This window comes from Vulpes vulpes, chromosome 3, assembly GCF_048418805.1.
Source record: "Vulpes vulpes isolate BD-2025 chromosome 3, VulVul3, whole genome shotgun sequence".
Classification (NCBI taxonomy): Eukaryota; Metazoa; Chordata; class Mammalia; order Carnivora; family Canidae; genus Vulpes; species Vulpes vulpes.
In genome coordinates, this window is record NC_132782.1 from 96194426 (window position 1) to 96207092 (window position 12667).

General features: G+C 43.6%; 1 protein-coding gene across 48 annotated transcripts in view; it reads right to left on the minus strand.

Moving 5' to 3' along the window:
- Positions 1 to 12667, minus strand: part of TNRC6A (trinucleotide repeat containing adaptor 6A) — a 207413-nt gene that overhangs the window by 94911 nt on the left and 99835 nt on the right. For 12 of the 48 annotated variants that reach the window (XR_012000602.1, XR_012000601.1, XR_012000600.1 and 9 more), the window contains exon 3: positions 10674 to 10721. The exons of 4 other annotated variants lie outside the window; for them this stretch is intronic. Coding sequence is in view for 18 of the 44 variants with exons in the window: in XM_072753648.1 (XP_072609749.1) it covers positions 10674 to 10721 (48 nt within the window). In the remaining 26 variants the exon portion in view is untranslated. Of the gene's footprint in view, positions 1 to 10673; positions 10722 to 11142; positions 11580 to 11820; positions 12184 to 12667 lie in introns of those variants that run through there. 32 more of the 48 variants (XR_012000604.1, XR_012000603.1, XM_072753653.1 and 29 more) reach the window with 9 other exon arrangements.

The following is a 12667-nucleotide window of genomic DNA, read 5'->3' on the forward strand; positions in this document are numbered from 1 at the left end:
CATTTCGAATGACTTTCATCAAGACAAAAGATAACAAGTGTCAATGAGGACACCAAAGAAAGGGAACCCTTTGCCCTGCTGGGAATGTAACTTGGTGAACCCACTAAGTTACAACTTAAAAGCTCCTCAAAAAATTAAAAATACAACTACCAATGACCCAGTAATCCCACTTCTGGGTACATATCCAAAGGAAATAAAAACAATATATCAAAAGTGTATGTGCCCTCCCATGTTTACTGCAGCATGATTCACAATAGCCAAGATATGGAAACAATCTAAGTATCCATCGTCAGTGAATGAAGTAGATGTGGGGTGTGTGAGCGCACGCACAATGGAATATTATTCAGCCATAAGAAGGAAATTTTGCCATTTGCAATAACCTGGATGGGCCTCTAGGGCACTGTGCTAAGTGAAATAAGAGAAAGACAAATACTGTACTTATGTGTAGAATCTAAACAAAGTTGAACTTGTAGAAACAAAGCAGAACAGTGGTTACCAGGGGCTAGGGAATGGGGGGAATTGGGGAGATGCTGTCAAAGTATACAAACTTGAAACTAGAATAGAAGTTCTGGAAATCAAGTAAACAGAATCGTGATTATAGCCAATACCGTATTATATACTTCAAAGTTGCTAAAAGGCTAGATAGATCTCAAATGTTCTCACCAAAAAAAGAATGCTAACTATGTGACAAAATAGAGGTGTTAACCAACACTATGGTGGTAATAATACCACAATATATAAACATATATCAGTATACTCTACAACTTCAACTTACACAAAGTTAGATTCCAGTATCTTAAAAACAAAAATAAAAACAGCACACAAGGGCAATGCACTAAACTCGGGGAGGAAAATGAGTTAACCGTATCTTTATAAAGCTAGAAAAACTTGAAAACAGAACTCTACACATAAAAATAATTATTTTAGCACAGTGAAGAATGATAGATTCCAGAACATTTCAAGATCCCAAACTAAGTACCAGGAACCCAAAGAAGACAAAGACATCAAAACTCCAGACTAATAACTTATATGCATACAGACACAAAAACCCTGAAAAGAAGACTAATAAATTGAACCAGCAACATATAAAAAGGACAAATCAAGCCCTAGCGGGATTTACCCCAGGAATGTAAGGTGGGCTTAGCATATGAAAAGCAATGTAATACAACATATTAAGAGAACAAAGGACAGAAACTACTTGATGATCTTACTAGACACAGAAAAAACACCCGACAAAAAACCAAACTTTCATGACAAGATAAAAAACACTCAAACTAGGAGAAGGAAATTTCCATAACCTGATAAAGGCCATCTACAAAAAGCCCACAGCTCACAACACACACAACAGTTAAAACTGAATGCTTGGGATCCCTGGGTGGTGCAGCGGTTTAGCGCCTGCCTTTGGCCCAGGGCGCGATCCTGGAGACCCGGGATCGAATCCCACGTCGGGCTCCTGGTGCATGGAGCCTGCTTCTCCCTCTGCCTGTGTCTCTGCCTCTCTCTCTGTGTGACCATCATAAATAAATAAAAATAAAAAATAAAAAAACTGAATGCTTTTTCTCCAAGATGAGAATAGAGACAAAAATGTTCACTCTTGCCACTTCTAGTCAACACTGTATTGTAGGCTCCATTCAGAAAAAATGGGCAAGAAAAACACATAAATACAGGGATTGGAAAGGAACTTATATAAAAACATCTCTAGGGATCCCTGGGTGGCGCAGCGGTTTGGCGCCTGCCTTTGACCCAGGGCGCGATCCTGGACACCCGGGATCGAATCCCACGTCAGGCTCCCGGTGCATGGAGCCTGTTTCTCCCTCTGCCTGTGTCTCTGCCTCTCTTTCTCTCTCTCTCTCTGACTATCATAAATAAATAAAAATTTAAAAAAAAATAAAAAAAAAAATCTTTATTCACCGATGATACAGGCTTTAGAGAGCTAGCCCTGAAATACACACACACACACACACACACACACACACACACACACACACACACCGGCTAATAGAAATACTAAGTTCGGCACAGTTGCAGGATAGAGGATCAACAAACAATTATCAATGGATTGGGCGCCTGGGTGGCTCAGCTGGTTAAGCATCCAACTATTGATTTCAGCCCAGGCCACGATCTCAGGGTCCTGAGATTAAGTCCCATGTCAGGCTCCATGCTGGGTGTGGAGTTGGCTTAGGATTCTCTGTCTGCGTTTGCTCCTTCCCTCCTCCCTTAGTTGGGCACACGTGAGTTATGCGCGCTCTCCCTCTCTCTAATAAATAAATAAAATCATCAATTGACAGATGGGCTACAACATGGACGAACCTTGAGGATGTTATGCTAAGGGAAATAAGCTAGTCACAAAAGGTCAAATATTCTATGATTCCACTCATCTGAGGTATCTAGAACAAATTCATGGGGCAGAAAGCAGAATGGTGTCTGCCAGAAGTTGAAGAATGGGAAATTATTGTTTAATAGGTCAGAGTTTCAATTTTGCAAGATCAGAAGAGTTGTGGAGATGGCTAGGGGGGACAGCTGCATAACACTATGAAAGTAAGGTAGTTAATGTCACTGAAATGTACACTCAGAATTGGTTAAGATGGTAAACTGGACATAACAAAATTTTAAACTTTTATGTAGTGAGGGACAACACCAAGAAAAAAGGTAATCCACAGAATGGGAGAAAATATCTGTAAGTCACGTATCTAGTAAATAACATGTATCTAGAATATATAAAGAACCCTTTAGGGGCACCTGGGTGGCTCAATGGTTGAGTGTCTGTCTGCTTTTGGCTCAGGTTGTGATCCTGGGGTCCTGGGATGGAGTGCCTCATCAAGCTCCCCGCAGGGAGCCTACTTCTCCCTTCTGTGTCTCTGTGTCTCTCATGAGTAAATTAATAAAATCTTTAAAAAAAAAAAAAAAAGAAGAACTCTTTATACGTGGCTTAGTTTGTTGGACTTGAAACTCTTGATCTAACTTGATTTTGGAGTTTAAGTTCAAGTCCCACATTGGGTGGAGTACGATTCAAGATTTTTTTATTGAGAGAGACACAGAGACACAGAGTGAGAGAGGGAGCATGAGCACAAGCAGGAGGAATGGGTCCTTGGGAGAAGACGACTCCTTGCTGAGCAAGAAGCCAAAGCCAGCCAGGCTGGATCCCAGGACCCTGAGATCATGACTTCAGCCAAAGGCAGACAGACACTTAACCAACTGAGCTCCCAGTGGTCCTTGAGATTACTTAAAAATCTTAAAAACAAAACAAAACAATAAAAAAACGACCAAATTTTAAAATGGGCACAGGGATCCCTGGGTGGCGCAGCGGTTTGGCGCCTGCCTTTGGCCCCGGGCGCGATCCTGGACACCCGGGATCGAATCCCACGTCGGGCTCCCTGCATGGAGCCTGCCTCTCCCTCTGCCTGTATCTCTGCCTCTCTCTCTCTCTGTGACTATCATAAATAAATAAAAATAAATAAATAAATAAAATTAAATAAAAAATTAAAAAAAACAAAAAACAAAAATAAACCTATAAATAAATAAATAAATAAATAAATAAATAAATAAATAAAATGGGCACAGAATCTAAGTAGGTATTTCCCCAAATCAGATACACAAATGGCCAAGAAGCACGCAAAAAGATGCTCACAGCATTAGTTATTAGCGAAATGCAAATCAAAACCACAATGAGATACCACCTCACAAGATGACAATAAAAAAAATGAGTAACAAGTGTTGGTGACGATGTGGAGAAACCAGAACCCTCATACATCACTGGTGGGAAAGTAAAATGGCCCAGATACTTTGAACAGTCCAGCAGTTCCTTGCAAAGGTAAACACAGAATTACCATACGCCCCAGCAATTCTGCTTCCAGGTATGTACCCAAGAGAACTGAAAACACTATGGTCACAGCAACACTCACGCAACACTCATTTGGGAATGTTCACATTGTCATTATTCACAATAACCCTAAAGTGAAAACCCTAATAAGACCCACCAACTGAGGAGTCGCTAAAGAAAATGTGGTCTTGGGGTGCCTGAGTGGCTCAAGGGTTGAGCGTCTGCCTTTGGCTCAGGGCATGATCCCGGGGTCCAGGATCGAGTCCAGAATCAGGCTCTCCATGAGGAGCCTGCCTCTCCCTCCGTCTCTCTCATGAATGAATACAAAATAAAACTGAGGGAAACATTCAGAGAAGAATTGAGGATAGGAAAAAGTAGAGGGATAAACTAGAAAGACAGATAAACTGAGCACAAACAAGAGTTGGGCTTAAGTTCCAGATTCAATGGGGAGCTAGCCAAGGTTTCTAAGAAATAGTGAGGGACAAGCTCAGAACTGTGGCTTGAGGTTGATTAACTTGCAGCAGCACAGAGGACGCACTTGATGCCCTTTCCTACCTTTATGTGGTAAGAGCCTCACACACATATGCCCCACATCACCCAGAGCTTCACAAGTAGAATACTAAGTAAAACCGACCTCTCTGACATCCTTTGTGTGGTCAACTATCAAACAGTGAAGTAATGCTTAAAAACACATTTAAGAGCAGTGCGTATTTGAGCACCACATAGTACTATTTCCTTGTGTTTTAGAGGGATACTTCAAAAGAATAAGACCAAAGTCAACAAAACACAGATGTAAAAATCATAAAAATACTCAATTATTACTGAAGCAAGCTGCTCAGTAAATGCTAAATGACTCAAAACCACTAGTAAGAACAGCAAACCAAGTGACTTGGTTTAATCTTGTTGGTTATTATACCAAATCCAATCAATTGCTGTTTGCAGAAAGTATCTTGTAAGGTTCAAAGTATAAAATTCCTTAGCCAGGTTTCAATCTGTTGTGAACATTCCATCTGAAACTGGAAGTCAGCTGAGTCCTCGGCACACAACATGCTGCTGCAAATTCAACATGCTCTTCCCTAGTTTCTGCTTCATAGCCAACTCACACACCCAGAGTATGCAAATCATTTTTTAAAATAAGACCACCTTAATAGGAAATTTAAACTATATTTATTTTCATGCGTTTTTTTTTTAAGAGAGAAACTACACCTTTGTCCAACATTACTTTCTCTCTTTTTTTTTTTTTTTTTTTTACTTTCTCTTTTTGAATCTTAAAATCTCCCTTCTAGTCGCCACTGCCCAGTTCCTCTGATAGCTTCCCTGCAACATTGTTTTACTCTTTGGGGAGCCCTGACCCTCTGAAATCTGATAAATGCTAAGGACCACCTTTTTTTTTTTTTTTTTTAAGAACATATTCAGTTTTTCAAACTACTTCATACCATCTGTATCCCTGTGTGGAATCCAGGATGTGAATCTCTGTTCTGGCGGCATCCTTTTTCAGAATGCAGATCACAAGCCCAGGCCCTAGGTTTCATTTTCTTACTCAGGTTATCAGTTTATCAGTGGTGAAAGTTGAAAGCAAGGAACTTTTATGTCTAACAATTAGGGAGCTATCTACAGAATGACCCCTTCAAAAAATCTGCAGTCATTACAAGTGATCAGTTTAAACATGAAGACCTGTAATTACTATAACCTCAACTATTTAAAAGCATATCTCAGTTTGACCTAATTGTTGGCATGTCTAAAAATGAAAGAAACAGCATGAAGGTAAAAGTACTAGGTCTACTTTCAGTTAATTTGCTTAGAAATGGTGGGGAAAGGAGCCTGACATGACTACTTGAGAGCATATCACCTGTGCACTATTCCTGCCAAAAAGGTTTCACTGAATCTAATCCTACAGAAACCAGCAGAAAAAGCCATAATGAAGCCTGCAAAAATGAGTCTGGACTATTCTAAAATGTCAACGTCATGAAAGGGGAAGACAAAGGTAAGGAGCTGCTCCTGATGGAAAGAAATCACAGACAACTAAAAGTGACCCTGGGTTAAGGAACGGAGGAGGAAAAACCCAATCTATTTAAATAAAGACATTACTGAGATGACTGGGAAAATTTGAATATGGACAAAAAGGCAGCGCAACAATGTTAAAGTTACCCGTGCATGATAATGTGATTGTTATATAGAATGCCCTTGTTCTTAGGAGGAGTGCTGTCTTACTTAGGAATGAACTGGCATGATATGATATGGCAAAATATTAATAGTTGGTAAACTTAGGGAGAGATACAGGTGTTCACTGACTTATTCTTCCTACTTTACTGAAGGTCAGAAGGATTTTTTTTTTTTTTTTAAATGAGAGGACATTTTCTTGACTTTGAGTGAGAGACCTGTCCTAAGTCATTCTGAGCAGAATACACACAGCACATTCTATTTTAGTCTTTCCAATCATGGGCCATACTTCTGAGGTTGTCAGAAAACAGAAATGTAAAGGACCTTAATTTATTATACTTGCAGACTTACTTCAGATGCCAAAAACACAAGAGGTTACGGAGTGGTACTCAGACTTTTTAATGATGTTCATATTTAAATTTTCCAAAGAGGGTTGTTACACGTTTTTAAATTAAACTTAGTTTGTGATTCATTTACTCTACCAATTGACTTACCACATAGCCACCAAATTAAGCTAGAAAGAAACCTACCAATATGAATTTGCTGGCCCATAAAACACATCACAGGAAGGCAACAGAAAAGCTGAACAAAATTGGAAGATAATTTTTTTCAGAATTATTTTTTAATAAATTGCAAGAGCAGGGTCTCTTATCTACAGAGACTTAATGCCCTGGTTAATTCCTGCTGCCCCTAATCTTCTCTTATGTAGCACCTGTCCCAGGCAAAAGTGCCTCATATAACAACAATCCCAGTTTAGATGCTACAGAATATGGCATTAACAGCATCTTTAACGATTTTTCTTAAATGATGTATTCAATAGTTTGGGAGGGGGGGTGTGGAATCACCTAACATGAAATGTGTAATTTTTACTTTAGATAATACATCCTACATTATAATAAGTTACTAGAACGGGCACAAACATTTTCAGATAGAAAGGAGAAACCAACGTTATCATTCTTCTATCGTGCAATATAAAATAAAATACCACACACAGTTGCAAGACCCGGTAGTTGGAATCCCAGGTCTGTCACTTGAGAGAATATAGCCTTGACTGAGTTACTGGATCTGTTTTAACCATAGCTGTCTCATTTGTAAAATGGAAGAGATCAGAATACTGGCTGGTCTTCTCTGATGTCATGGTCCCACTCTAAATACTCAAGGATTCTATGGCTTTGGCCTCCAAAATATTTTTTAAAATTAGGTCAGTTGGTCTTAGATTTTTTTTACAACTAGAAAATGTGACTTACCATCTTCTCTCACCAAACTCCTATTTCTGTTCTGACCTCTTTTCTGTTCAGAGGCTGGGTCAATCAAGACACTGTTTAGACCTCTCTACAATTAATCCCAACCTAGTTAGCTGCCAAATCCCAGACTCCACTTCCTCTGTATCTCCCACTCTCAGCTCCCTTCTTCTACCACTGTAATTCAGGTCTTCATCAACGCCTGCCTTATTCTATCATATCATAACTATCCTACCCAAGAGCATGTAATAGCTCTACACTACTGAAAAGATCTATGCCAGAAGTCCTCAACCTAATATTCAAGTACCTGTGTGCCCGTCCCTGCTCTTCGGTGCCAATCCAACCAAACTACCCATTGTATTTCAAAACTCCCAGTACTTCCTGGATTTTGTGCCATTAGTTCTGGTGTTCTTACGCTGCCCTTTTCTCTGCCTTTCAAAACTGATTTCATCCTTTAAAGTTCAGTTCCAGTTGTGACCACCACCACCCCTATCTAGACATCACAGTTGCCTCTTTTGTATGCCCATGATATTGACATAAAGTGACAACTTCAATGGTTGACATGAATTAAGAAATACAGTTTACCCCAGGTAGTAAACTAAATTTCTCTTGTGCCCATTTTGTCTCACTGGCACTGGCTACCTGGCACACTGTTTTGAGGGTCTGCCACTTAGCAGAAGAAAAGGGGAATGGCTACACAACTCTAACATTCAGAGGCTAGAGGGCCAGCACAATAGGATGTGGACTTCCCTGGCATAAAGACATAGTAATCAATTTAACATTTAAATGTTTAACCTTCAAAGTCCCTATGTTTGGTTGTCTTCAGGGAATATGAAGCTCTAGGATAACAGTTCTCAACTGGGGGTGATTTTGCCCCCCAGAGAACATTTAGCAATATCCACAGACCTTTTTGATTGTCAGGACTGGGTGGGGAGTGCGACAGGCAGATGCTGCTGACCACAAATGTTAACAGAGCCCAAGTTAAGAAACTCTGATCTAGGAGAATCGCATGTACCTGCTGGTTCCGCCTCCTCAAAGATATTTTCCAAACTTTTCAAAATGAAGAACGATGTCTCTAGTGAGACGATTCAGTATGATCCAAAGCCTGACAGCTCCTCCAATTACCAGTGGTGTGGCCTCCTGAAAGTTACTTAACCTCCTTGTGCCTCAAAGTCCTCGTCTATTAACCAGTAATAACAGTACCTACTTCAAACAGTGATCCAGGGATCAGAAGAGTCCATGGCAAGTCTTCAAAAGAGTGTGCCAGGCAGAGAAGAGGCTTTCAGTACTTTTAGCTACTTCGGTTCTTCCCCTCCCTAGGGCCTAGTCTTGCACTTGGAACACAGAAGACGCTCCAGAAGTGTTTGCTAAAGGAATACTAAGAATAATGCCCTGATTTCCTGGAGGGAGCATAAATGCTTCAAGAAATACACTCATTATTTGGGAAAAAGGAAGCACAGAGCTAGAGACGGAGTCAAAAGAAAGCATTTGCCCATCTAATCACACCTCTCCCCCCTCAGAATGCTATTAACCTGTAGGTTATGCTACCATCTTCACAGTCCTAATACACTACCTTGTAACCTCCTTGATAATTGTTCTTCCTCTTCATCCCTGAGAACCAACTGAAGATCCTCATGTATGGAATGGGATGGTATCTTAACCTCTACAGCAACTACCTTATATTAATTATGTACATATGACAGTCTTCCTACCGGACTGTACATGCTCTCTGTGGCCAGGGATGGTACTTGACCCCTTATTATACGACTCAAGGGGCCTCACACACCTTAGCAACTGACTGGCCCAAACCTCTTGTTTTATAGATTACACACAGAGAGGCTAAATGATTTGCCAAGAGTCAAGGTCATATTTTAAGTGGCAGAGCTGGGATCCAAATTCTGATACACAGCTAATATACTCTAAGTTCTAACAATAACAGCATATGAAAATTGTACCTGTGGTAAAGGCAATTGTTAATTAAGCCCCAGAAAACCTCCACAGCAACTATACTGATATGGTTACCTGACAAAGCAAAAAAGGGAAGAAAAATGGACTCCAAGCTCCTTCCCACTGGTGAAAATTCAATCTGTTTTCTTTAATGGTTTCATACCTCAACATTTTTTTAAGCTTCTGACAAGAAAACTTATTAGATGTCCAAAGAACAGTTGTTTAGTCAGTGATGTCAGGCTTAATTTCCTTGAACCAGTCCCCATAATCATAACAGAAAATCTCTTATTTGGCGAGTCAGTGATGCCCGACCTTCACCCACCGAAAAGATTTTTTTAACAATCACCTTAACAGATCAATATCTATAAAATCAAAAGACCAGCAATTTGGGATGATTTTGTATAGTGAAAAAAATACACACGATTTGAACTGAGTGTTATTAACTCCATCATAAACCTAAAACTCACAGTCGTCAAGGACAAACTACATTAAAACCTGAGACAGAAGAGATTTTGTTTTATCCTGTCCAAGTGAAAAAGAAAGCCGTACACTGATAAGGTTCATCTAGAACTTTCTCTGAGTCTCTCCATATAATTCAAAAGAAGCCGGCCAATAAAGAAAGGACTATAAGAAAATGAATCTGAAAAAGAGTTAAATACAATGCAATGCTCTGATGCTTTAAGCAATTACAGCTCCATAGAGCTAAACGTTTCCATAAAGGCAACGTTTAAAAACCAAAAAAACTCCTTTTGTGGCGATGATTTAAGTTACCAGTGCAAAAGCACTCTGGGCCCAGTAGAAATGATAACCACTTATTGGAAACAGAATTTTTTAAATCGCTTTACCAGTTGATAAAAAGAGCACACACCGACCATAGACTCAAATTTAGTTTCAAAGGAAAACAAAACGCAGTTTATGCTCGGTAAAGTTCAAGGGCAAAACTGTTTCCAGTGCAACAGAATCTGCCTGACTACAATGTGTTGGGGGAGGGAAAAAAAATTAATAATAATAATAATGCGAACACAGTATCTTCTTATAAAGGCAACAATTTGAGTTACAAAGTAATAACGGGGAAGCCAAAACAGTTTGACAGCCCGCCATAAGGGCCGCCTCAATCATGAGTCACACAATGCCTGCAACCATTTACAATAGTAATTAATGCACAAGTCCCCTAATTAAATTCTAAAAGGATGAGAATGCTTTAACTAAGTTTACAAGAATTGCTTTTCGCTGTTTTGTTTTTGTGTGTGTGTGTGTGTGTGTGTTTTCTTTCCCTCCCCCAAAGAAAAGAACACACGCGTAATGAACGCATCTCCCCGCAATCCCTCCCATCCAATATTCCCTCCGGCCTCTTCTCCCGAATGTCTATTCCCTGCGTGCGAAAAGAAAAATGACACGGGGTGGGGGGGGGGGTTGGGGGGGGACTTCTAGACCCAGAACGGGGCGAACCCGAGTGGAAATACACGATGAATGGGGCGACAGAGACGGAAGCTCGCCCATCTTACCTGCTAAGAGTCCTTTCTACGTCTTTGGTAGCTTTAGCTTCCAATTCTCTGCAAGAGAAAAGAAAAGGGGAGAGAGAGAGAGAGAGAGAGGGAGGGAGGGAGGGAGGGAGGGAGATGCGCGTGAAAACGGAGCTGCTGCGGCAGAGGCTCGCGCCGGGGCGGATGGGGGAGGGGAGGGGAGCCCGGGGGTGCTCACAAAGCTGCGGGGCTGCAGCCCGGACTGCGGGCAGGCGGCGCGGGCGAGCCGCAGCCCCCGGCCCGGCCCCAGCGGCGCAGCGCGGCCCCTCCGGGCTTCCCGCCGGGCCCCCGCAGGGGCGCCCCCGCCCCGCACCCCCCTCCCCCGCCGCGGCCCGAGGTCTCGGGGACGCCCGCCGCCGCCGCCGCCGCCGCCGCCGCCACCCGCGGTCGCGGGCCCTGCGGCAGCGCCCCAGGCTCCTCCCGCCCGGAGGGAGGCCCCCGCCCCGCTCACCTCATGTGTGTAAAGTGCACGAGCAAGTGGGGCGCGGCGAGTGAGGCTCGCGAGCCTCAAGCCCTCCGCAGCGCCGCGGGGAGAGGCCCGAGCCGCTGCACCAGCGCCATTTTCTACACCGACCCGCTGCCGCCGCCGCCGCCACCGCCGCCGCCGCAGGCCCCAGACCGGAAGTGAATGCCCCGTTCGGCAACCCCTTCCGGGGGCGCCGCGGCCACCGGCCTCAAGATGGAGGCCCTAGCAACTAGCCCCGCAGCCGGGGCAGGCCCTTGGCAACCGCCCGGGCGCGCGGGCCGGACCTCCCTGGACTGGGGTCGCCGCCTCCAAGGCGCCCTGCACAGCGGCTGGAGGGGCCCGCCGAGCCCCGGGCCCAGCCTCTGTCGCCGCGGCCGGCTGCGATCCGCCTGGAGTCCCGCCCCTCCTCCTCCTCCTCCTCCTCCTCCTCCTTCTTTGCTGCGACACAAGTTTCCTTCTCTGCCACCCGGCCCCTCCCCCACCGAAACACACCAAAAAAAAAAAAAAAAAAAAAAAAGGCCAAAACCGCAAATTCTACCCCTGCCTCAGCCAAATGAGCCCGCGCGGCTTTTGAAATCCGCCACTTGTAATTATTTGTTGACCTTGGGCCAGTTATTTAACCTCTGTGCTCCTCCGCTTCCTCCTCAGGTGAAGGAGGCATACCTGAGGTGGACTGGGAGGCTCACGGCGGATTTTAGCCACCGAATTTTGCAGACCGTTTGACTCAGCAGTTCCGCCGGCGCGGATGTCTCTGCTCCGAAAACAATCCCGGGTCCCTAGGAATATTTCACCGTCAACATGGGAAGCCCCGGCGTCGGTGATGGTGAAAAAAGACTGTAAACGGCCAACATGTCCAAGCCTCCGAGGTGGCTCCCGACACCGAAGCCCCGGCGGCGTGCGAGAGGGTGGTGCGAAAATGATGGGGAGGAAGAGCCGCGGCGTGGGGACAGTGGTTACAATAGACCGAGCCGAGACGCGGGTTCGAGGCTCGCTCCCCACCCCCGGCAGGAAGCGTGAAGATACAACACGATACATACGTGTAGCAAAGTACAAATATCTGCGTCCTGGGAGCGTCATGCAAGCTTACAGGGAGATACGGCCATACACTTACGTGTAGGTTACAAGTGCCCTGGGAGCTTCATGCATGCTTATAGGGAGATACGGCCGTACACTTAACGTGTAGATACAAGCGCCCTGGGAGCTTCATGCATGCTTACAGGGAGATACAGCCCTACACTTACATGTAGATACAATAAGATACGCGTGTGCCTGTGTGTATGTGCATCTTCTTTCCCAAAACGCTCCCCCCCCCCCCGCACTTCATCAAAAGATGATCCCTCCTCTCTCTGCTTACAATCCATTCCTTCTCAGAAACCTCACTCGGAGGATCATCCGATTTTTCTCTTTCTAAACTAGGTCTTTCTTTCCACTGGTTCTAAAACATGCCCAAATCTCTCCCATTTAAAAGAAGAAAAAAGAAAAACAGCAGCAGCAAAACGTTCCTTGACTG